Source organism: Stegodyphus dumicola, chromosome 10 (assembly GCF_044657685.1).
Source record: "Stegodyphus dumicola isolate Sdum_Otavi_A_Nest chromosome 10, ASM4465768v1".
NCBI lineage: Eukaryota > Metazoa > Arthropoda > Arachnida > Araneae > Eresidae > Stegodyphus > Stegodyphus dumicola.
This window is the reverse complement of record NC_140777.1, coordinates 171667929-171693772: the sequence shown is the minus strand read 5'-3', so window position 1 is coordinate 171693772 and position 25844 is coordinate 171667929. Positions and strand designations below refer to the sequence as shown.

General features: G+C 33.3%; 1 protein-coding gene across 1 annotated transcript in view; it reads right to left on the bottom strand.

Annotated features, from left to right (window-relative positions):
- The window catches only part of LOC118186662 (uncharacterized), a 241765-nt gene that overhangs the window by 105209 nt on the left and 110712 nt on the right, over window positions 1-25844 (bottom strand). The window contains exon 2 of the mRNA XM_035356785.2: window positions 12269-12427. Coding sequence (XP_035212676.2) covers window positions 12269-12427 — 159 coding nt within the window. The remainder of the gene's footprint in view (window positions 1-12268; window positions 12428-25844) is intronic.

The following is a 25844-nucleotide window of genomic DNA, read 5'->3' as shown; positions in this document are numbered from 1 at the left end:
TTACATTAATGAAATTAAATAATGAAGAATCTGCATGAATGTATGTATATTTCTCGCAATCTGATAAAACAACGATACCTAGAGCCATTAAATTTTGAACAACGTACGTCCCCACCCGAATATGGGCATCTGGAAGCCTAAATTTCGAATCTGGAATTTGTTTTAATATTTAGTTCATATTTTGCAAAGCATCTATGAGTTTTAGATGAAAGAACTCAACGATTTCGAACCGAGCAATGGCAAAACTGTTAGAAAAAAAATATCTCCTAGAAAAAAAAAATATCTCCAGCGCGCGACTGTTTACCGGAGATTCTAAAGATATATTGTTTTAAATATTTTGTGATATCGCTGTTGAACTGAATTTTATGCTTTAAGTGCGAAGAACATGATATTTAATAAATAAAGGTAATACACAAAACCTTTAAAAAAAAAAAGAAAGAAAGAAAAAAGCCCCTTTGGGCGTAATATAAAATCAGAAAGACTTTTTTTTTTTTTTTTTTTTTTTTTTTAAGGGAAGTTGTAGTAGGTGACTTTTATGATCAGACCTTTTCTTCAAAATGTGTAAACTTGCTTGCTGCAAAATATGCATGCCAACTTGAACATAGGTAACCGATAAACTATAGCCCTTTTTTTATTCGTAGTTAATTTCAATGATTAGGCTCGATGCATCTTTAGAAATAAGGGTACTGCTAATAACCTGTAATGCTTTTAATAAGCTGTAATTATTTTAAATAATTATTAAATTATATACACATTTTTTACGTAAGGAAAAAGCTAAAAAAATCAGTTTCGTGTCCATGAAACATTTGTATGCAATAAGAATGCAATTTTTGCTTTAAATTTCCACTGAATAAAACAAAACAAACCAACAGGATATTAATACCCACTTTCGTGTTACTTTATACAAAATTTATCAAATTCTCATAGTATAAACAGAAAAACTGATATAACTAATTTTGATTCATGCGCTAGTTAGCAATGATTGAATCTCAGACATTTAATGATTACAGAATCTCTACAGGTATCCTTCAATGTGTAAAACTGGTTATAAAGTACGCCTACTAAACCGTTCAGAAACAGAATTTGCAATAAAAACAGAATGTCCTCGCAGATGCTATGAACGTGGGTTTTATGGCAGATATTACATAAGATTTTAGAATTTACGATGCAGGTTAGATAGCAGACGCGGAAGAAGATAATTTAGTTATACTGTACTGTACCACTGAAGATATTTACAGTTAACGTAATGGGTATAAGTTCTTCGTCAGAGGAATTTTATTAGCTTTGTTTTAGCTATTGCTTTTGGAGGGATTCTTGTACATGTAGAATTTCTGTTGGACACAAATAGATTTAACATTCATTGATTTCGGCAGCAGAAGCAGCAGTTTTTCTCATGTTTGGTCTGCAGATTAAATTCATTTTGAACAATGCTTAAGATGATGTATTAACGGTATAAGAATGATCGGTAGCTAGTAAGATCAGAGCGCTCTAAAATTATAAGTTAATTTCCCTTTCGTAATAATTATATATGTCTGTCAGGTGTTTTGTAAATCTGAATCAGCTAAATGAAAAACTAAGGAAAATGAAAATATAAACAAGTATTTCATCCAAACCCAATTAAAAAAAAAAAAAAAAAAAAAAAAGAGGTAGAGCCTTCCCTCCCCCCTCGAATGGTAATTTAGACAGCTATTTTTATCAATTATGAGCGGTTGTTCATAGCATAATGGGGCAAAACTAGTTCTCATACTAAAAATCTGATGTGTACACCACATGACTTCCTTCCACGGAATATTAAATTATACGCATTTTTTCCAGCATTTCATTTAATCTTGTTGAATTAAATCTACTTCCTCGATAGCGCATAAACTACAACAGAATAAATGCACTCTTTAAAATTCACTATATTTGTTTACCATAGCGACACTCGGGCGCTAGCTTCACTTAACAGCGTTACATCTTATTCATTTTATAATTCAGAATGCGCAAAAATTATATCATCTGAAGAATTATCTAATCTTTGTCACGTGTTCTATTCAAATACTATAATAAATCTAAAACGATGTATAAAAGATATTGGACAAATAAAAAAGAAACTGTTGTTGCGAAGCTTAGTTTATTTAGATTGGCAACAAATCTACTATTCTGATAAGATTCAAATGTAAACATGGTAAAAACATGAGGCTATGGTAAAAACATTATGGTAAAAACATTAGGCTCCTATGGTAAAAACATTAGGCTACGCCGCACTTAAACAACTTTTAAATTGTTGATAATTCTACAAATATTGCATGCAGATTAACTAAGGGCATAAAAACCTTAACGGAAGATAAGAACAACATAATTCAATGATTTTTAAAGCAAAAAGTGCACAATTTAACAACATACAAGAGAAAAAAAGCTGAGCTCACGGAGCCGAATAACTGAGTATACGCATAGATATATAACATTTGTTTACTTTTGGTACGGTCTATTGCCGCTAAAAAGGGAGGTGCACAACTGCAACCTATAGCTGTCCTATATACAAAATTTCAACGTTCTCAGGCTACTCGCTTTTTAATTACCAAGATATATACATACATACGTACGTACGCGTGTATGTATGTATACATGTACGCACGTATACGTACGTATGTATGTATGTGCGCCACGAAAAAGTCTCTTCCGAATCCATTTTAAATAAGTTTTATTATTTTTTGGGGGGGAAAAGAGCCCTTTATTCTGTCCATACGTACAGATGTCACGCAAAAACATCGTTAAATTGCATTCGATAGCGGTAAAAATGGATATTTTCGCTGAAATATGGTACCTGGAATTTTTCGTGATAACAATACTTTCTTTACTTCGTACGAGGAAGTAACAAAAATGTAAGAAGGGTTAGACAATTCAAGATTCATATTCTTTTTACTTCCTTGTACGCAGTAAAAAGGAAGTATTGTAATCGCGAAAAGTTTCAGGCAACATATTTCAAAGAAAATATCCATTTTGACCGCTATCGAATGCAATTTAACGATGTTTTTGCGTTATATCTGTACGTAAGGACAGAATAAAAGACTCTTTTCCTCCAAAAAAATTATAAAATTGCTTTAAAATTAATTCTGAAGAGAATTTTTCGTGGCGTCTGTACGTACGTGTATCTCGCATAACTCAAAAACGAGTAGCCTCAGAACGTTGAAATTATGTATATAGGACTGCTATAACATGTAGATGTGCACCTCGTATTTTGGTTGCAATCGGCCGCACCAAACGTATGTATTATATATTTATACATATATATATCCATATATAAATATATATATATATATATATATCCACACTGTTACCCGGCTCAGTGATCTCAGTTTCTTTACTCTTATATGTTTGTAAATTGTATATTTTTTGCTTTAAAAATGAGTGAATTATGTTGTTTTTATCATCCGGTTAAGGTTTTTATGCCTTTCGTAATTCTGGAAGCAATATTTGTACAATTATCAAGAATTTACAGCTGTTTAAGTGCGGTTAAGTTTTAAATAACATGGCGGACATATTTGTTTACATTTGAAACAGCAGAATTGTAGATTTGTTGCCAATCTAGAGAGACACAAAAATAACGCCTTTATTTATTATTGCGAATTAAATCATGCTTAATCCTTTCTGGAATTTTTTCGAGGAAATAAGTGTTTAAGATTTACTTCGTAATTTTTAATGCAGATATTTTGAGTTTTTATGTATTTTTGCCTTGTCGCGAAGTGAGAACTGAATTAATTGAATGAGAAATACTTAATCGTCTGTGAAAAACTGTTTCTTTTCTGTTTTGTTTGCTTAATTTCTTTCATACATCGTTTTAGCTTTATTATAGTATTTAAATAGAACATGTGGCAACGATAATTCTTCAAATGATATAAATTTTGTGCATTCAGTGTGTCGTTATAGTAAACAAATATAGTGAATTTTAATGAGTGCATTTATTCTACTGTGGTTTATGCGCTGTCGACGAAGTAGATTTAATTCAATCCAATCAATTTAAATGAAATTCAATAAAAAATGCGTACAATTTAATATTCCGTACAAGGAAGTCATGTGGTGTACACATCAGATTTTTTGGAATATAGAAAACAAAGCATTTCTAAAGCTTTTATTGATCTGTACCAAATAAAAATGGAAAAAATATAAATCAAAATCCTCACGTCCGCTCATATGCACGCGCCCGAAAGTCTCATTATGCATCTAATCCGTATTAAACGTTCTTAAGCATACAAAATGCACTCGATAGGACGATAAAAGTGCTTTAAAAATACAGGTATACGAATGAAAAATAATGCCTTATGGCAGCAGCTCCGTAATGCTTGTGGAAGTATTATGTAATAACATTCTTCACCGAAACGAAACATCAAACGGGCGTCCAGTTATTTGTCGTTATATCCGATGTAGCCGTTTATAAGGTCACAAAATGCGGCGAGGCGGAACGTGTCGATTACGAACACAATTGCCGGCCACGAAGAGCCGTTGATTAAGCCTTTGTATATGCAGAGTGGAGGGAGGATGGATGGTGGTCAAAAGTGGGAGAGACAAAAGTTGCATTCTGCTCAAGGTTAAGGACAAGAAATGACTGGCAGAGGTGTGGTAAAAAATACACATAATATGTTTCAAAAGCTTTCTTCGTTATTACGCCACGTCGTATGTTGTATATTTCCGAAAGAGTATTTATTACTCCTCATCTTCAGGGACACACTCTTAATGCTTTTTTAATAAAAAAAAGGGGTAATTGTCCTCTCGTCCTTCACAAAAAAAAAAAAAAAAAAAAAAAGAATAATGTTTTCTTCCGAACTGATAATCAGAACCTTATTTCTAAGTAAAAGTAACATCTAACTGTAATATGAGTTTCTTATTTATTTTATTTATTTATTTATTTATTTATTTATTTTTTAAGTGAAGGATGTATTGTAAAGTCCCATTTTGCTCAACGGAAATACAGCTTAACAGAAATGGCGTAAATAAACAACTTTGTACCATGAATTCCCTTTTTTTTTTTTTTTTTTTTTTTTCAGTATTTCATTATTTAGACATAAACATGTTTGGTAACGAAAATAAGTGATTCGTGAATTTTTTTATCTGCGTGTGAATTCTGCACGCTTTGTCATACAGTCAATCCTCTCTAGGGGTAACTATTCAAGGTTCCGAAGATATTTGATATGAGAAGGTTGCCCACTTCGTATAAGACAAAAAACTGGCCTTAACTGGCAATCATTGATGGAGATTGGCGAATACTGATTTGAATTGTAGAGACGTTACGATATTTGGAAAGCAGGAGAGATGAAAAATGAGCAATGCTGTCGCCGGAACTCGAACCGTGGACCTCGCGAATACGCACCGAGTGCTCTGACCACTACACTAACGAAGGCATGCTAAAAAGGCAGGAGAAATACCTTATATACTCCCCCCGTTTAAAGGGCGATTGGGGATTAGGGGATCCAATCGCCAAATCTTGGTGGAGAATCATTATCCACCACCTTGTTTTAGTTCGAGTAGTACCACTGTAGAAACATTAGGTAATTTTGAAAGCAGGAGAGATGAAAAATGAAAAATGCCCTCGCCGGGAATCGAAACACGAACCTCTCGAACACGCGCTGAGTGTGCTGACCACTGTACCACCAAGGCATGCTAAGAAGGCGGGAGAAATATCTTATAGCATAATGGGTTTATTCTATGTAGCACTTTTGGAGTCTGCTAAAACAAATTGAAATAGAAGTATAGTAAGTCAGTTTATAAGATATTTTCTCCCTCCTTTCCGCATGCCTTCGTGGTGTAACGGTAAAACAATCGGCGCGTATTCGAGGGGCCCAGTTCGAGTACCGACGACGGCATTGCTCCTTTATCATGTCTTCTGCTTCAAAATAACCTAATGACTCTACAAGTTTATTAATGAAATTATATTAATGAGATTACATAAATAAAATTACGAATTCTTTATAAATACTCATAGAGCCTAGCAGAAATAAGTAAGTAACTAAATAATGTACCATTTTATACTCAATTTCCTAGTATGCTCGAAGTGAATATTATTTTAAAATATGGAAAAAATAATATGCAAAACAAAAGCCTGCATACTTTTCCCCCAAATAGCAGGCACTAGCCATTATTAGCCGTTGGCAGCTACTAAGCCCGGAAGAGGTGGTCACTTTATTATGCAGGAACCTAATGAGCGGACCACTGTTGCTTCTTCCTATGAAGGGACAGATAATTTACATCTATGCCTTCTCCGAGATGCGAACCCGAGACCTTCGGTACAGCATTCAGAATGAATAACCACTTTTCCGTCTGGGCGGCACATACCTCAAATTTTAAGATGAAATTTTTGCCCATTAATTTGAAAAATATTCACTAGTTATATATCTATTCATTTAATGAAATATAACAGTTCCTTTCAGCATATATCGCCAGCGATATGTTCAGTAACTTTTTGTTATATTTCTAAATTTAAAGTGTTTATTTTCTATTTCAAAGCAAACATTTTTAATCTAAGGCTAATTTCTAAATTTAAAGTGTTTATTTTCTATTTCAAAGCAAACATTTTTAATCTAAGGCTAATAAACGATTTACTTAGCTTTAAAAAAAAAGGAAAGCACATATACATCGAATTGAACTGTCAAACTCTCTTCGAAATAAAAAAGAATAATTGTAATAACAGAAAAAAACACAAATTAAATGCTTTTGACGCTGTTTCAACGGTGATTTAATATACAATACCAGCTGCCAAGACAAGGCACAAAAATTATTAAAAAGTGTAGAAGTATGATAAATCATTGAATAAAAGTTGTTTTCTAATCCGAAGCAAGCCTATGTAATATATCAGTGATGGCGAACCTATGGCATGCGTGCCATAGTAGGCACGCAGAGCCTCATCAGCTGACACGTGATTAAAATATTACTTCCTTAATCAATAATCACAATAAAATGATACTATGAAATTTAAATAAGTGTTTTAGTCTGTTATTGAACGTTTCACTTACTTACGACACTTTAACACCAATCACTAGATTTTTGCCGAACTTGATGAAGCTGATTGGAAGGTGTTTATTGAAGGAACATTGAGGAATTATAATTACCAGAAAGTTGGTTTTTGCAATTACCTTTCTATAACAAACTATCTAACAACAGCCAGCTTTCACTTTGCCGGCAGCTCACAAATTTCACTTTGCCTGGCAAAACATGGTAAACCGCTCTCAGATGGGAATTTAATCACAGAAGATTTGAGCACGCCGGCCCCCTCCGCCAAAAAAGGTTCCCCACCACTATATATTATACTCAAAGAGATAGAATTCGGACCCTTGATTGTATTCAATTAAGAAAAATCCTCTAACTACACTGACAGTTAACTAGTATATTATTTCACAAAAATAAAATAAATAAATAAAAATTCGAAGCTTTCAAATTGTATATTTCGCAAAAAGGGCTTTTTTTTTTTAAATTTTTTTTTAAACGTTTTGTGTGTTACCTTTATTTATTAAATATCATGCTCTTCGCACTTAGATGCTCGCACTCGCTCTTCGCACCTGATGTTGCTGTTGAATTGAATAAGATTCAATTTGACAGCAACATCAGGAAATATTTAAAAAAATTAATATCTTTAGAATTTCCAATGCATAGTCTCGCACGCTGGAGATATTTTTTTTTTTGTTGTTGTTCCCGTACAGTATTGCCATTGCTCTCTTTGAAATCGTTGAGTTTGTTTGTAGAGACATTAGGTATTTTTTTGAAGCAGACAAGATGAAAAAACGAGCAAACGCCTTCGCCGGGAATCAAACCACGGACATCTGGAATACCGGCCCAGCGTGCAGAACCACTACACCACGAAGGCTCGCTAGGAAAGTTAGAGAAACACCTTATACGGTACTACTAAGTAAACTCAACAGCTGGCAAAACTTATAAGGTATTTTCTCCCTCCTTTCTGTATGCCTTCGTGGGTAAATAGTAGCACACTCGGCGCGAATTCGGGAGGTGCAGATTCGAATCCCTGCGAGGGCGCTGCTCATTTCTCATGTCTCCTACTTCAAAAAGTCTAATGACTCTACAGTGGCGCCCGAATTAAAATGTGGTAGATGATGATTCTTCACCACCAGGATTTGGCGACTGGATCCCCTAATCCATAGTTGCTCTTTAAAAGGGGAAGTATATTGGAAAGAGGATCAGTTTGAACACCTAGCAGGCACCGGAACACAACGGAAAGTATATATTTTCTCTTTCATTTTCTGCATGCCTTCGTGGTTTAACGGTACCCCACTAGGCACGTATTCGAGAGCTCCAGGTTCGAGTTCCGGCGGCAGCATTGCTCATTTTTCAGACTTCTTGCTTCAAAAATCCTAATGACTTTACAAACTTAAAATGCTTATCATAAAGTAATAACATTTGGACATCAGGACTTGATAAAGTATAAGTCAGGATCCAAGAAGAGGTCACGTAAAATTTATTGGAAATTTCAATCATTTCAAAATTTAAGTTGCTTATTTTTAAGTAATCAGCTTACTGGACTAATAATTAGGTTTTTTTTCTATGCTATCTCTACAAATAACGCAATTTTTGATGTTTATCGATTAAAAATATATAAAATCTATTCCCTATATACGGTTGCGTGCGACGACAGAAACACGTTCCACGGGGTTTTATTCTGCAACAGACGAAAGAATCCCGCCAACAGTTCTCTAACGCCGCCACTGTCGCGTTAGTGGGTTTTAATTACAGTTAGATAAATTAGAATTGTGGCTTCGCGATAATTCCGAAATTTGAATCGGGGACCATCCATCTTGAGCTGCCTTCCTTCCCGTCCCTCCGACACATTCGAAATCCCACCCACTACGAAGTGTGGATTAAAAGAGAAGCCCAGGACGTTCGGTGCGGTATTAACAGACGTGGGGGGGGGTTTGTAGGAATTTAAAGTAACACTTCAGAGCGAAGAATAGAAGGCTCGAGCTTGTCATCTACGTGCCCAGAGATGTCCAACAGCATGAAATAATTTACTTTAATTTTACTTTCAAAGGTATAAAACTGGATTAAACTATTCATAAAGCGCACACATACAAACACTCACTTATTTTATAATTCAATTTTTGATTTATTGTATGTGATTTATTTTAAAGGGTATTTCTTTATTTTCAGTAAGCCTTGTGAACTTTATTATGCATGTGCATGCATTGTCGACAAATCAAGCATTTGTTCAAATGAGAATTTTGTGAAAACAGGAGACAAAGGTGTCGTGAAAAACTTTGATAAAAATAAATTGCTAATGTGCTTGAGAAATCCCTATTTATAGGAATGGTTAATAGAGTTTGTGTGTTTAAATGTATTTTCGATATGTTAAGTTACGATAAAAAATCCAGAACAAAAGATCGAATGGAATCGCAATAGGCATAAGTATAATGACAAAACTCTCAAAAAATGATTGAATTGGTTAAAAACATTTTAATTACAATGTTAATTGTGATAGAAGAGCTGAGAAACAGCAGAAAATGTGTGTTTATGTACCTTTTGATTTGTTTGGAATTTTCGATGCATGGAGGGATAATCTGACGCAATAACCTTGACATTCCTTTATTCAGGTGATGTCTTTCTCCATTGCGTCGTTTTCATATAAGAAGTTTCTTAACAACGACTCTGGGAAGGCGTTATTACATAAAAGATAATGATGCATGCAAAATACAAATGCTAAACAGATTAAGATTTATCTTCCTGTTGCATTGCGATAACACGCTGCTCAGAATATTTAAATTGCAAATTTCTTTTTTGATTCTGATAAAAACTGATTACAAAATATGAGGTGTTCTACGAAAGAAGAAAATGTATTTTACATTTAGAATTACGTTTCTGAACAATGCTTTTAATACGATAATTTTCTTTTTTTTCTTAGCCCAAAGGGGCGTTTAGATCCAAAGGGCTATTAGTTTCAAAACGGCATTTTGCGTCGTTTCACTTTTCAAATTGTTGCCACCAAATATTATCGCCGTGTTATCGCCCTTTGGGCCGTAATGTAAAATGTGAAAGTTTTCAGATTTTTTTATTTAATATTTCGAAGAAAAATAATAAGAAAATTTGAATTTTCTTCTTAATTTGCTAAGAAAATAACTGCCGCTTTCTGAGGATGAAGAGATAAAGATCACATCTAATCCTTTAGATTCTATTTTGTAACTGTAAGTTGTCATAAACTCTGACTTTGCGACATGTGTAACTTTTCGTACAGACGTACTGTACATAAAATAAATATAATATGCAAAGTTTTCAAATTCTGCGTCAAAAGTCTTGCAGTAATATCGTTAAGGATTGTGGAAGCGTTTGAAAAATGTAGCAGTCTGAAGCAAAGAAGTAAGTCTAGTTGTTATTGCTGTGTTCTCTTCTTCAGTTTGTGTACTTCAGTTTCTAATAACATCGACACCCTTTCCTTCAACTTTAGCGGCCCACCAGCGGCCGAGCGGTAAAGTCGCTGAACACTGGTAGTTCGGTCCGAGGTTCGAATCCCACGAACGGGCTGGCTGCATGGGTGTTTTCGTGGTTTTCCCCATGTGTAACGTGTATACGAGCCAGTTTCCCTTAGAAAGTCCTTCACGAAGGCATCCCTCCTCTTAGGGAGATAGCCCTAGTGTGCTTTGCCCTAATTAAATACACCAAACACACCTTAAACTTTAGCCACCGTTGCAAGAGGATGAGATCAAAAAGCCATTTTCTGAATCCACTATATAAAATATTCATTATGCTTTAGGTTAAAAACGAAAAACTCTATGCTACTCTTTAGAAGTGAAATTCGCACAAATTTTCTCAATAAAAATTTTGACGCTAGCTACAAATTAAAAAAAAAAATTGTGTTTTATTTAAGCTGAAGGTATAAATCATTAAAACTATAAAAAATTACCGTGCCTAACATAGTGTCTGCGCTGTAGCGACTGTACCAACCTAAAGAAATTGCGTTAAAACTTAGTGACTGTGCCAAACTCCAAATTTAGTGCTATTAGTACCACAATGTACACTAAACTTCAGTGTAGCCTGAACTCCTTCAAATTTGAACTATAATGGATTGTACTTTGAGCGAACTCTAACACTAACTCCTGGCACCATAATTCTACATCCGGTACTCATTGCTTCATCTCTGTGTTTAAGTACTTACAGCACATTTACAACCACAAGGATACCAGCAATACACATATGACTCCCTTTACCCCATTCTGTATTTTAGCTTTTTTTTTTTTTTTTTTTTTTTTTTTTTTTTTTTTTTAGTATTTAAGGTTTTTACTCTTGTATTACTCTTGTTTTTACTCTTGTATCTTACATATGTGTCTCTCTTTATATTTATCTTAATATTGATGCATCCTTATGTTCGTATCTGTTAGTAATTGTTTGTTTTTGTCTGTACATGTATCTATTCTTGCATTTGTTTTGTATATTTTTATGTATCTGTGTTATTCCAACGGCCATGCACATCCACAAAGTTATTGTCACGTAACCATTGTCAAACAATAATCCTCAGTCCCTGTTTGGCCATGTATTGATCTTTAGATCTGTATTATAAACTCCCGAGGCAGTCTCACGGGGCCCCAGGGAGTTGTTATTCCTAGGTAGGGGAGGGCGTGGGACACACGCCTGTTTACCTATGTTAAACACCAGGCGTCCCCGTCCTCCGTCACGTGTCACTTGTGGTGGTCTGCACGCTGTGCGCGTATTCCAGAGGTTCGTGGTTCGATTCTCGGCAAAGGCGTTGCATATTTTTTATTTTTCCTGCTTCCGAAAAATAACCTAATGTCCCTACAAAGTCTTCATCAAATATACTCTTCTTCATCGTGAGCATTATACATAAAGAAAAATAATATTTGCCTAAATTTTTATTTAAAATTAGAAATACATTCTCTTCTTAAAAATCAGATTAATTCTCAATCTTCGAGAATAAGTATCTTATACAATCGTTAAGTATATTGCATACGCAAAAATTATGGGCCGTTTAAAATAAAACAGTTTTCTATAGCTACAGTCACGGTTGGTCAAAAACTGCGTGATTAGTTTTGATTCAGAAGCAAAAGTTCAAAGTCTTGTAGCACATAAATAACTGTTTTCCTTTTCGAAATATAGTAAACAGTATCTTTTAAAAATTTACTTTACAAAGTGGATTAGAAAAGCACTCTTAAAAGAAATAATACAAACTAAGAGATAAGCACTCTGTATGACTTTAAATTGCTTTTTGCCGTTAAAGAGATACGTCAAGATAAGTTTAAGTGGACAACTTCCAGTTGAAGAAACATAACTAAATTGAGCTCACCTTTTTCAGCGGCGTCCTGTGTGGCAGTGTCTGTCTCATCATCCTTGAAGTAGGGGTTATCAAAGGCATAATCATTTGTTTCACGGACGATTAGCTGTTTGTCCGGAGACATAGGAGGGCAAGCGATTGGTTTCCCTGATTTATCATCATCGTAAACACCTGCATATAAAAGACGATATACTTGAATATTTTAGCATTATTATATAAATAAAGAATAACCAATAGTTTAACCAACAGGTAAAATAATCAAAGAAAATTTTCAATAGAACGGTTTCCTTCGTCAGAACATAAGTTCTGACATTTCAAGTTAATTTTTCATGAAGCACCCTTGAGAAAATTTCCACTCATATGGAATTTTCAGGCTATTTGCAGCATGTTCTTTCACTATAGCAGAAATTTTATTGTTTCCCAAGGGAAGAAGGGAAGCAAAATTAGCGAGACTGTGGCTGAATAAGTAGTGAAAATTAGTTAAAATTTCCCGGCTTGGGGTTTACACTAACAATTTGACTAAAATTTTGTGATCGAGGATTTGCATTCACATTTCGGTATTCACATTAAATACACATTTCATACATTAAAAGAAATACCTACAAGAAACGAAGTATTAAAAGGCATTTAAACATACATTATATTATATATATTTTAAAAGAAACGTACATTATGTTTCTTTGTACATAAATGTACAAACGTAAATAAAGCAATTAAATTAGGAAGCATATGTAACGGTCTTATTTTACATGAAGTTTACCATTTAATTACTAGTAAATTTAGGCATGCTAAGAAGACGGGAGAAATACCTTATAACTTTACAACGAGTTATGTAGCAGTTTTTGCTTGACTTGTTAAATAGTGCTTTTATATGTTACATTGTACATTCATAGATTTGCTTCATTGAATAGCATGGTTTTAAAAGAGTATCTTTCGGAATTAAAATAGTTTGTTGACAATGACAGGCAACGGAGAACAATTTTTTGCATCCTCGGAAATGAAATTTGGTACCACAAAAGCCACCAGAAACTGAGGTTTCTTCTGGTAGTTTGGAAATGAGGTAAGTTCTGGTTTGCATTTTTGAATATTATTGCTTTGCATCATAACTATTTAATTATAAAACGAATCTTACAACAGTAATCAAAAAGTGACAAGAAAAATCATGTTTTGCGAAGTCTTAGAAAATGCCCTAATATTTACAAACTAATCGCGGAATATCGCGCTGCGAAATCGTTACCGTCCTATCTATCAGATATGAGATTAAGTGTTTTTGTACTCTTGCACGATTTGCTTAGATCTGCTTTCAACAGAATTAAGTTTTTATTTAAGAAGTCGTATCATTAATGGTATCTGTACATATCCGTTGGGGCTCACAACTCACATAAATCTCTAAATATTACTAATATTAAGTAGTTGGCACCCCAGAGTATGGTAATTAGCGGTGGAAATTGTAAAATCTTGGGTAGGCATAGAATTTTGTTAGAGACATACCAGCATGCATCTGGCTCCATAAAATCATTTCACCTTTAGTAATCCGGGCATGATATGATATGAGGGACTCCGTGCGACCCTGCTGGAAGACTTTTACGTCGCCCTATGGCCTTTTTGCGGGCTGCGCCAGAGCAAGCTTGAAACAACCAAGAAAAAGCATATATGAAACTTTGGACACTGCCTTCCATCATGCTCTGGACCAAAATTAAGATTACCATTTTCAGCGATTTCATTCTTTTGCCAAGATTTCCAAGTTCATGATGATCGAGACATGCATTTCCCGCCTACCTCCAAAAATAATCGTTATAGGGTTAGCCACTGTCATAGATTACCAGAGATGGAAGAGAGGCTGCAATATTATTTCTGTCTTTAGAGCTAGCTCAATGAATTCTTTGCAGTTCGACGGCAGCGGGTGGTGAAATTCTTAATATACTCTGTAGACTCATTAGGTTATTTTGATGCTGGAGACGTGAAAAATGAGCAATGCCCTCGCCGAGACTCGAAACTGGACCTCACGAATACGCGCCGAGTGTGCTAACAGTTACACCACGAAGGCATACAGAAAGGAGGGGGAAAATACCTTATAGGCTTTATATTCACCGTACACAAAATAATCCATAAGCATGTTGGAATTACAAATGTGTATTGGAATTGTCGATTGTACTATAAAAGTGGACTCGTGCAAATGCTATTAATATATATAAAGTTTATCTTTGAAGAAACATAAGGAAAATTGCACACGGTAAAAAATGGCGGCATATTGCTTCTAGAATAAAAAATTTCAAAAAATGCTTCCAAAGCCCTTTACTAGTCGAGATTGTTATTTTATCATTTTGAGAATAAAGTCAGATACCACTTCTAGGCACAATTTCATCTTCGCCTGCAAAAAAAAAAAAGTCGCCTGTCAGAGTAGGCTTAGAGATTTTTAAGGCTTTATGCTCTATATAGCTTGACGTTTTCAGGACTGGTATTTTATTTTATGATTACAATAGACTACGGCCTTCACTAAGAAAACGAGTGTCTTTTACTCGTTGGAAAAAAAGTGCCGAAATATGTAAACAGGAGCAAACTTGGAATAGGTCAGAAGACAAAAAGGTGTGTAGCCCCTTTCGAGGAAATTCCCTGCTACGTCATCGACAGGTAATTTTTTTTTTTTTTTTTTGTGTGGCTTCTCTCGTAACGCGTATTTCCACTTTCGCACAGACGCTCCAAAACACAGCTGTGGCGACAGTCAGGAACCTACACACATCCGACCACGCTAAAAGGAGCGAGAATTTAAAATTGGGGACGCATGACACACGATCACCTGTTGTGATCACGTGGCCAGATACCGTCAAGGAGAATAAATTCTTTTCAACGCCCGCAGAATCTGCCACGGCACCAAAAATTATTAAAGAAAATATAGCCTCACGAAGTTGTTTTGTATAGGATCAATCACAAAGGTACGTTACTAAACATCTGTTCACGTTCTCACTTTTCCCAGTGAAAATGTACTATAAAAGTGGAATATACTATAAAAGTTAAATGAGAATGCATCGACGCTTAATCTTCCAGTGAAAATGTACTATAAAAGTTAAATGAGAATGCATCGACGCTTAATTTATGCTATTAGTAGATTCTCAAGTAAATATGAAATGCTTATCATATTATTTGATGCAATTTCACAGGCCTTTTTTTTTTTTTTTTTTTTTTTTTTTTTTTTGTATATGTGATCCTTAACTGGATTTGGAATAGTGCACAAAAATTTAATACTGTTCTTTATAGTAATATTAAAAATAGAGATAGATTGAACAGCTAAGTTTTCACTTTTAAATTTTTTAATACATTACTGAAAAGTTTTCGGTTAGTTACAAGTTAAAATGTTTCGAACTCGGTCAAAAATAAAAATTACTGAATATATTATAGAAGGCACTTTTTAAAAACAAATACCATTTACTAACTTGTACTATGGCAAATAATTGAGTTAATAAGTTGAATAATTAAAATTTAAAAAGTAAATAATTAAATATAAAATTTAAGATCAAATTTAGCCCCTGACGTTTCCAAGTAATATTCACAATTCAAGCGAGATTTGAATGTCAGATTAGGTGCACAGATTAGGGTGCCATCGAAAAAAAAAAAAAAAAAAAATCTTTCCTGAAATCGAATTTGGAAAGTTGGATAAATGGAAAACTGTTGAAAATAAACAAATAAAAGAATTAAAGTTTTTAGTTGGCATATATAAGATTATTACAACAGACGCATTGTTTTAGTTTTACTGATTTTAATTCTCGTAAGTTATTCATCGATCGATCATATTAGCAGATTAAGCCCATAATTGACAAAACATTTATGCAAAAATGCTCAGTGTGTCATTTTTCTCCCCATCCTTAATGCTAGGTGCCCAACAAAAAACATTTACTCTTGTTTAATACCACTTACTCCTTTACCAGCATTGCCTCTCCCCCCCCCCCCAAAAAAATCTGATGTTTAGACCACATGATTTCCTTGTACGGAATATTCAATTACACGCATTTCTCCTGCTTTTCATTTAAACTTTATTTCCTCGAATTTCATTAGAGATATATTTCTCATTCAATTAATTCACTTCTCACTTTGCAGCAAGGCAAAAAATACATAAAAATTCAAAAATTCTTCATTAAAAATTGTAAAATAAACATAAAACACCAAATACAGTTAAAAACAGTTACAAAAAAAATTTTTTTTTAAGTTAAAATTAGAGTTTCTACGCAAAAACAAGAAATTCGGCTAGCAGGCAACAAGGCAGCTTTATCGATGCACAAAACTGAAAGTTTATTTTTGGTCCCACTAGGCAAAAAAACACTTAAGATGCAGAAACTGAATTCACTATTCTGCAAGGTTTAAAAGGTAAACAAATATGGCTGCTATGGCAAATAAAAATTAGCATTTAGCCGTACTCAAACAATTTTTAACTGGAAGATAGGAATAACATAACTCCATCATTTTTAGAGCAAAAAATGTACAATTTACCATATAAGAATAAAATAAAAATAACTATAAGAATAAAAATAACTGAGCTGAAGGAGTCGAGTAACAGAATGGGTACATATACATATTTTTTGTGCTGCCGATTGCAACCAAAAAGGGAGGTGCACAACTACATGTTGTAGCAGTTTTTTATACAAGATTTCAACTTTCTACGATTAATCTCTCTTGAGTTATACGAGATACATACATATATACGTAAGTACAGATGTTGAGAAATAAATCTTTTCTAAATCCATTTTAAATCAATATTATAACCCATTTGGGAAAAAAGAGTTCTTTATTCTGTTCTTACGTACAGATATCATGCAAAAACATTGTTAAATCACATTCGATAACGGTTAAAATGGATATTTTCGTTGAAATATGACACTCGGAATTTTTCGTGATTAAAATACGTCGTTTAATTCGTACAAGGACGTAAAAACTGGGAAAAAGCATTCGCAATAATTACTATGTTGTTATTTCGACTATTAATCAAAAATATATAGAGAGAAAAAAAATCATATCTCTCTATATATTTTTGATTAAAAGCCCATTTCTATTAAATTAAAATGTCTTCCTAATTAAATTTCCTAATTAAATAGACACTTTCTAAGCACTTTTATTGCCACCAAACTGCGGAGAGGCAAGACAAAGCTAGTTTCTAAAACCGCATATTTTAATAGGAGTGTATCAACTTTAATAGTTATTTTATATTCTACACGAAATTGGATTGGAAATATAAGTATTTCCTAAGAAACTAACAATCTGAGAATTTAACTATTAATTATGCCGACCGATATTTAGCTAATCAATGTTCGTTTCTGTATCATTAATCTCGTTACGCCAAAAATAAGTACATCATTAATCTTCATTAATCTCATTTGTTTTGAACAGCGAATGTGACTACAAGATGTTACTCTGTAGTAGAAAAGAAACTGAATCTCCGACACAGATACATTTCCGAATTCAATGCTAGTGTAGTTAGGTAGTGACTATTTTTAATATATTTTAGAGTATTTTATGACAGAGTCAACATTTTATGACTATTTGCATTATTTTCGTATTACAAATATATTCTATACATCATATTACTGTGTTTTTTTTAGAGGGGGCTCCAAAAAGGTATTTTGCGCCGGGCGCCAGTTATGCTCACTACTCCACTGTCTGAAAGCGATTCGGATAATCGGAGTTCGGATAATTGGAGCTATAATGTACTTCGTAGTTTCTGTCTGTTAGCATTAGCATCCCAAGCTTATGCTTCTTAATTAGCATAAATTAACGTTTTTTTCTCAGGTTATCGAGGCGTGATGAGAAATCTGGTCATTAAATTCGCTGTGATAGGTTAATAAACAGGATAAAAATATTACAGCTGTCTTCGCGTGACTTTCAGTCGTGTGTTATTTATTGCTTAGCAACGCATTATGTTTTTTACCACTACAGTTAATTAGAATATTCTCAATGACATAAAAGCGTTAAAAAATAAGGCAGTTTTACAAACTATGCATTTTTAATTTTAGCTCTTATTTGCGATTACAAGCGTATCCTCATTTCGGGCCCTTTTTTTTTCAGACATTAGAATTCTTATTTATTTTGGAAATGGCTATTGTGAAATACCTTTTTGTATTTAAAACCACTTATCTGATAAATATGTTGACGAATTTAAACTAAGCTGTTATCTAATATATAACACTATCTTTAAGAAAAAATATTTAATAATTCTCAGTAACTGATGTCAAAAGTGTATGCCCTTCTTGGTTATGTGTTCTTCTTTGGGTGTATAAACTGAAGAAACGCTATATGAAAGAAAGAGTTTGACATACAATGAAGACTAATACAGAACTAAATGAGCGCAAACCCTGACGTCAATGAAATATTTTAACGAAATATTCTTTTCACAAACTCGCGGTTTTATACTAAAACAAAATCTGATGTGGACGCCATGACTTCCTTGCACAGCCTATTTGGTTATGCACATTTTTTGTTGCGTTTCGCTTAAACGTATTGCTTCAAATTTCAGTAGAGATATATTTCTCATCAATTAATTCAGTTTTCACGTCGTGGCAAGGCAAGAATACTTAAAAACACTTAATTAAAAGTTGAAATATAGAAAAACATAAAACACCAAATGCAGTTAAAAAAATAATAATTTTCACAAAAATAATTAGAGTTTCTACGGAAAAAACCAGCAGTTCGGCCAGGCAGATTTTTCGCTGCACAAATTTGAAAGTTTTACTTTTGGTCCCACTCGGCAAAAAGATACTGAAGGTACAGAAATTGACTTAATTCACTATCCTCCTAAGTTTCAAATGTAAACAAATGGCTGCCCCGTCAGGTTAGTCTTACTTAAACAAATTTTAAATTCTTGATAATTCTACAACTACGGCATGAAGATTAACTAAAGGATAAAAAAAACTTTAACCGGAACATAAGAACAACATAATTCAATTCCATCCTTCCACCCTATCTTGAGAATAATTCGGTCTGAATGGCGCATGCGTGTTTGCGCTCATGTTCGCGGATGAAGCGGTCGATCTATATTATAAATTACGCCAATTAGAAACATACTTAAAAATAAAATAACGATGTTAATTATTTAGAAGTATGTTTACAAGTTTTAACTCAAGAAATAAAATAACGATGTTAATTATTTAGAAGTATGTTTACAAGTTTTAACTCAAAAAATAAGCAAGGTACTGTGTTTTAATTTAATTGATGAACTAATTGTCTTATAAAACGCGCAGATTGGCAACGAGAACGGGAAATATGCTAACCAACGTAGAGAATAAATAAAAACTCTTTTGCCCCATGGAATGGAAACATTTGCCAGATTCATGGTATAATGCTTACGAAATACTTTGACGAAATTCTGTTCTGATATTAAAACTACTATGAAAATAACTCATCGGCGTAGAATATTTTTGAAACTCAATCTTCCGTTATTTCAGAACTAATTATTTATAAAATACTAAGCCTTTCAGAGAAAAGCATGCAAAATACTTCATCCCAGAAACATTACATTTTGTTGCATCAAAAACCAACAATCAGCTACACCGTTGCTAACAAAAAATCAAGATAACCAATATGATGAAAAGTCTGATTTTATCTCAGATCCACGTGATTCATCTCTATCATTTTTCATTCTCATCATCTACGCCAGGTAGCATCAGTCGCAAAGAAGACAGCTTAAATGAAGAGAATAATTAATGATATGGGGGTATAGAATCAGCTCTAAATAAAAACGCAGAAAAACGTTCGGTAAGAAATCGAATTAAAGACTTTTATGCATTGCATTAACTATCTATTATACAACTTGTGTAAAGTAAAAATTAGAAATAAATAAGAAAAGATAAATAAAATCCGTATCATAGTTTTTTTATCAGTACCAAAATCTAAATAAGTTAATTACTTATAATGATTAATTAGTTAATTTCAAAGAGATTGAGCGCCACATCATGATTCTGACTTCGACTTATCTTTACTGACTGCTTCCATGAAAATTAAAGTTTTGGGCTTGTTATTAACCAAACCGTAGATAACAACATTTTGTATTACGATTACAATAATAGGCAGTTCTATGTCGCATAAAATTTAATAAAACAATGCACATCAAAAAGAAATGAGAGTCATAAAATGAAAGAAAAATCTTCTCTGAAATAATTCAGTCTTCAAAAGTCTTTTTTTTTTTTTTTTTTTTTTTTTTTTTTTGATAAAACGTAGTTTCGTTGTAATATTTTAAGATATATTTTATGTTTATTCCCCGTTAAATTCCTTCAATTTATGCAGAACAAAAATTGACATTACAGCATGTTAATTACATTCGTATCGAAAACTAAAAAATTCTTTTAACAAAGTATATAAATTATTTTGTTAAAAGAATCTACTAAAAGGGATTGATGTATTTCGAGATTTATTTTCAGTTATTGTCAGTAAGATGGAAAAAAAAAAAAAAGATGTATGAGATGATTAGCATTAGCCCAAAGGGGGTACTTTGCCCAAAAGAGCTATTAATTTATTTCGTTTCGGCATTTTGCGTTAGTTTCACTTTTCAAATTGTTGCCATCAAATATTAGAGCCTTCCATTATATTTAAAGAAATTAATATAACGAAGAATTTGCATGAATGTACGTATGTTTCTCGCACTGTGAAAAACAATGGTACCTAGAGACATCAGATTATAAATAATGTAGTCATGCACTCGAATATGGGCATTTGGAAGGCCAAATTTGTAATCTGGAGTTTGTTTTATTATCTGTTTCCTATTTTGAAAAGCGTTAACAAACTCACCGATTTCAAAGGCATCATTGGCAACACTTTACGTGGAAAATATATATATATATATATCTCCAGCGTGCGAGACTGTGTATTGGAAATTCTAAAGATATGCTCATTTTAAAATTATTTTGCGATATTGCTGTTGAATTGAACTTTATGGTTTAAGTGCGAAGAACATGTTATTTGAAAAATAAGTCTAATAAATTTAATAATAACACACAAAACATTAAAAAAGCCCCTTGGTGCGACGCCTCCCCTTTCAGATTTTATTTTTTATTTATTTATTTATTTTTTTATTAATTCGCGAAATGAAAAATTTAAAGGTATATCATACTAAACTGAAATCGATTTAATTTGGTTGTTTGGTTTATAAAATTTATTCATATGATGTACATTAAAATGAAAACTCGTAAAAAATCTATAAAGTATTTCTCCCACCATCAGGCATGCCTTCGTGGTGTGGTGGTCTGCATGCCAGGCGCGTAATCCAGAGGCCCGTGGTTCAATTCCCGGCGAAGGCGTTGCATATTTTTCATTTTTCCTGCTTCCAAAATACCTAACGTCTCTGCAGTGGCGACCGAACTAAAAGGGTGTTGGATGATGATTCTTCCCACCCGGGATTTGGCGATTGGGTCCCCATGAAACCCCAGTTGCCCTTTAAAAGGGGGAGTATATATAAGGTATTTCTTCCACCTTTTTGGCGTGCCTTCGTGGTGTGGTGGTCTGCACGCTAGACCGTATTCCAGAGGTCCGTGGTTCGAGTCCCGGCGAAGGCGTTGGATATTTTCATCTTTCCTGCTTCCAAAATACCTGATGTCTCTACAAATCAATTTAAATAAAAACTTTACGTAAAATCACACTCTGTATAACACATAATAATTATCTATAGCCCAGTCGTAACTAGTATTTATTTCCTGTTAAATTTTGTTTTTGTAAACTGAAAAATTCCCCATTCTTATAGTTAGTATGTTTCTTCTTCATTATTTAGTTTGCTCTGCTGTTCTTCAGAATACAGCCTAGAATAAAGCAAAGAGTCCGGCAGGCGATACCTCGATGTAACGAATAACTTATACGCCTCAAACGGAGCGTTACAAACTAGATGATTATTCTTCTAACAAAGAATCGAGCAGCATGAACTTGAAGTGTTAATGTTACCTCTAAACTCAGTTATCCGGAAATGATAAGTAAAAATGAAACACAGTTTTCTAAACAGTTCTTGATTCATTAATGCTGGGTGAAAGTACAGAATAAAAATTACAAAACTAATAAATTTGATACAATTACAAATACCTTATTTCGAAACACAGCTCCACTCTTATTTTTAAAACAAATACTTACAATGTTCAATATGCATATAAGAATCGTTTTTCAGTATGAAGGAAAATGAAATATAAACTTCCAGAACTTCTTATCGCCTGCATAATAATAAAGTTTAAGAGCTTCTATAGCCAAATAGTGCACGCTATTAGTGCAATACCATTAGGAATTAGATCATAGCCTATGAAACAGGAAAATAGCAATCGTGTTAAATAACAGGATGCCGACAGAAAATATCATACTTGACATTTTGCTGTTCATTATCTGTACAATTCCTCTCTCTGCAGTGCTTAAAAATATATCTGGCCATTTTACTTAGTCAAATTGAGATGAATATCAAAGAAGAGAAAGCTCATAACAAAATGTATTTATTTTCGAAACAAACTGCAGCTGAAACTGTAGTGCTTCCTTTAGTTCAGCTAACGTATTATTCAAATTTTTGTTATCTTTCCTGAACTCCTCAATTTCCCCTCGCATTTCTTCGCCAGGATGTAAATTTAAAGTTAAGTGAAGTTAGTATTTAAACGGGTGAATCTTGGAGTTTATTCAGGGCGTGTTTTCGCTAGCCAGAGCATGTTTCGTTTCTGACTTTGCTGTTATGCTGATACGCCTCTTGGCCATTTTGAATAAATTGTTATTTTGAATAATAATAACTAACAAACCTAACATTTTGAATAATAATGTTAGGTTTGTCAAGTCAACATAACTAGCCGTAATTTAAAAGTGCAAATCCAGCACTATTCTTTTGAAATTTGAATTGATCTGTATTACAAATTCTTAGTTTCCACCGCAAGTTGTCGGTGTTATTGTAAAGCACAAATTATGTGCCTTTCCTGTTCATAGTTGAAAATAATACAAAAGGCTTATTTTCCATTCTTCTTCTATGCTGGTATTATTTCACGCCTGTGCGAGAAGTCGCCAGGTTCATTAATAAAATCTAGAGTAGTTTATGTGGACAAGGAGAGATATAACCTATAAAACTATAAAATGTTCAAATTTTTAGAAATGAAGTTTAGGCAAAAACAAAAGTTCACGATAAGCTTTGTCAACAGATCATTCACAGACTACTCGGGTTTTGTGGCCACCCTTAAGCAGCAGAATAATTAAAAATGGTAAAAATGCTGCTGCCTTTTTATGATAAGCCGACTTTCAGTTCGACTAATTATTTCATCAAAGTTTAGTTCTTGCATCACTCAATGCTCCTGTTTGCATACGTACAGCTTCGATTTCCAGAGATTTTGACTAAAACAAAATGCTATTGTTTCACATATTCTTTTTTCGTCTAATGTCACTCCAAAATCAAAGAACATCTTTCTGACAGACCAGAAGTTCAGCAGAAATCAGTGACAACCCTTGAAATTATTTCAAAATGAGGAAATGAATTATTTATTATCTGCACCAACTAATGCAAGGACAATAAAAAAAACCGAAAGACAGCTAATCCGCAAACGGTATGGAGCAAAAAATGATTCTCTAAATAATTTTAATGAAATTATATGTGAAATTACAGTTTTTTTTTTTTTTTTTTTTTTTTATTTTTTTTTTTTATTTTGAAAGGCAACATGAAAAATCTAAAGATTAATTTTTGTCACCAAATTTGGCATAAAATCGCTAAAATCGCCAAACTTGGCAACCGTCTGGCGACATTTTGTTCGGGTCCCAATACAACTGCAACGGGCATTGTAACAATAACTGCAACTGATGCTGCATGCAATTGTGAAAGTATCCGGCCCTCGTATGCCCTTCATGAATTTCCAGAAGAAGATACTAAAAATTTCTCGGCGGCCGGGAGAAAACTATATATAACTCGGCAGAACATCTGTTTCTGAGTGCTTGTTGTTTAGTTTAGCGTTAGTTCGGAGTATTGAGATATCTCCGTGTGAGCTTCGCTCTTCAGATGCGCTTTGCGTTGGTTTTTATTTAACATTCTTAGTAGTTTGAAGTATAACTACTGATTGTGCTCTTTGGTATTGTGAGGAACTGTATGGATATTTTATGGAAAATTCCAGAACACTGGTAAAATAAATTTTATAAATCCATCATCAGTTCTACATATTCAGTCTATTTCGAACTCGTACGCACGCAGCACGCAAGAATGATAAGAACTGAACATAAATGATTTGAATAGAGTGTCATTCATTTTTTCTTGCAAAAATCTTGCAAACTTTTGTTTCCCAGCCTACTGGCATTATTTCTGATTCTCTTTCCAATAAAAAACGGCAATATCATTAAAATCGAACCCAGTTTAATGAGCCATAGAATAAATCTTATAGCCAGTCTGCCATACTCCTAGTAACAGTTCGGCTCATCATTGCTCTTGATGGCCCACATTCACCTCCAGTGTTTTCTTGTTTCTTTACTGATTGCTCCTGATTTAAATAATTGCACACGAAATATCTTGATCCGATAAAAGTCTATCCGATCACTCTTGCCATTTCTTTAGCCATTCTCCACGTTTATAGTAGTAAAATTTTGAACATCAAAAACGGTTTTAGCCAAAACCATTTTCAATACTTCTTCAACCGCAAAACGTTCGCAATAATAATAAACAGATTTTTTTCAAGCATGAATTAGAATTCATCCCAAACCTTAACCAATTAACTTTTTTACAACAACTGCGAAAACTGCTGAATTCATCTAGAATAACAAACATCAAACAACTTAAAAGACGTAATAATTTTATGATCGATGCAAATTAAAACACACCTTTAATTATTTTTATGTATTTCATGTGTCCACAATAAATTCAAAGGGAAAATTAAACATGTAAAAATATTAAAAATTGTTGTTAAAAATTTCAGGAATTACAGATTTTCCTATGTTAATTCTAATGACTCAAGCAAATCTCATAAGATTGAATTTAAAATTAGGCAAAAGAGCATTCATACAGAATCTTGTGTAAATTTTGAATAAAAACTGTATTGATTTCGATGGCAATCTAACATAAGTTCCTCTTAAACAGCAACAAATGTCTGTCAATGAAGCTTCTCAGATTTCCATTGAAGCCGATAGAATTTTATTCAAATACTTTCTCAATCTGAGATTGCTTTTTCGTTTAACTTTAAATTTTACATTCGTATGTTTCTCTCCTGCAAAATTAGATTAAAAAATATTTTTAAAAATAAGCATTTTGAATAAAAAAAAGTATTAAGCAGATTACAAAATCCAAAATAAAACTGTAAATTTCAATTTAAGTTATTTTAAATCAATATTCTCAGAAATTTTAGATTAGTCTTGCACAGAGAAGAATCAAAATTGAGAAAAAGAAAGAAAATAATGCAAATTCTCCGGAGAAGTATAAAAAGGAAAGTAGGAGGCTATTATGTTTTTTTAGGTTTTGCAGGTTTGCATGATTAGCAGAAAAAAATAAAATCTGTTGGCATTTCTATGAAGAACTAAACAGCTATCATTAGAAACAAAAACAACAATTCTATAGACGAATTTTAAGTTCATAAGGTATTTCTCCCACTTTCCTAGCGTGCCTTCGTGGTGTAGTGGTTCTGCCGGCTGGGCCGGT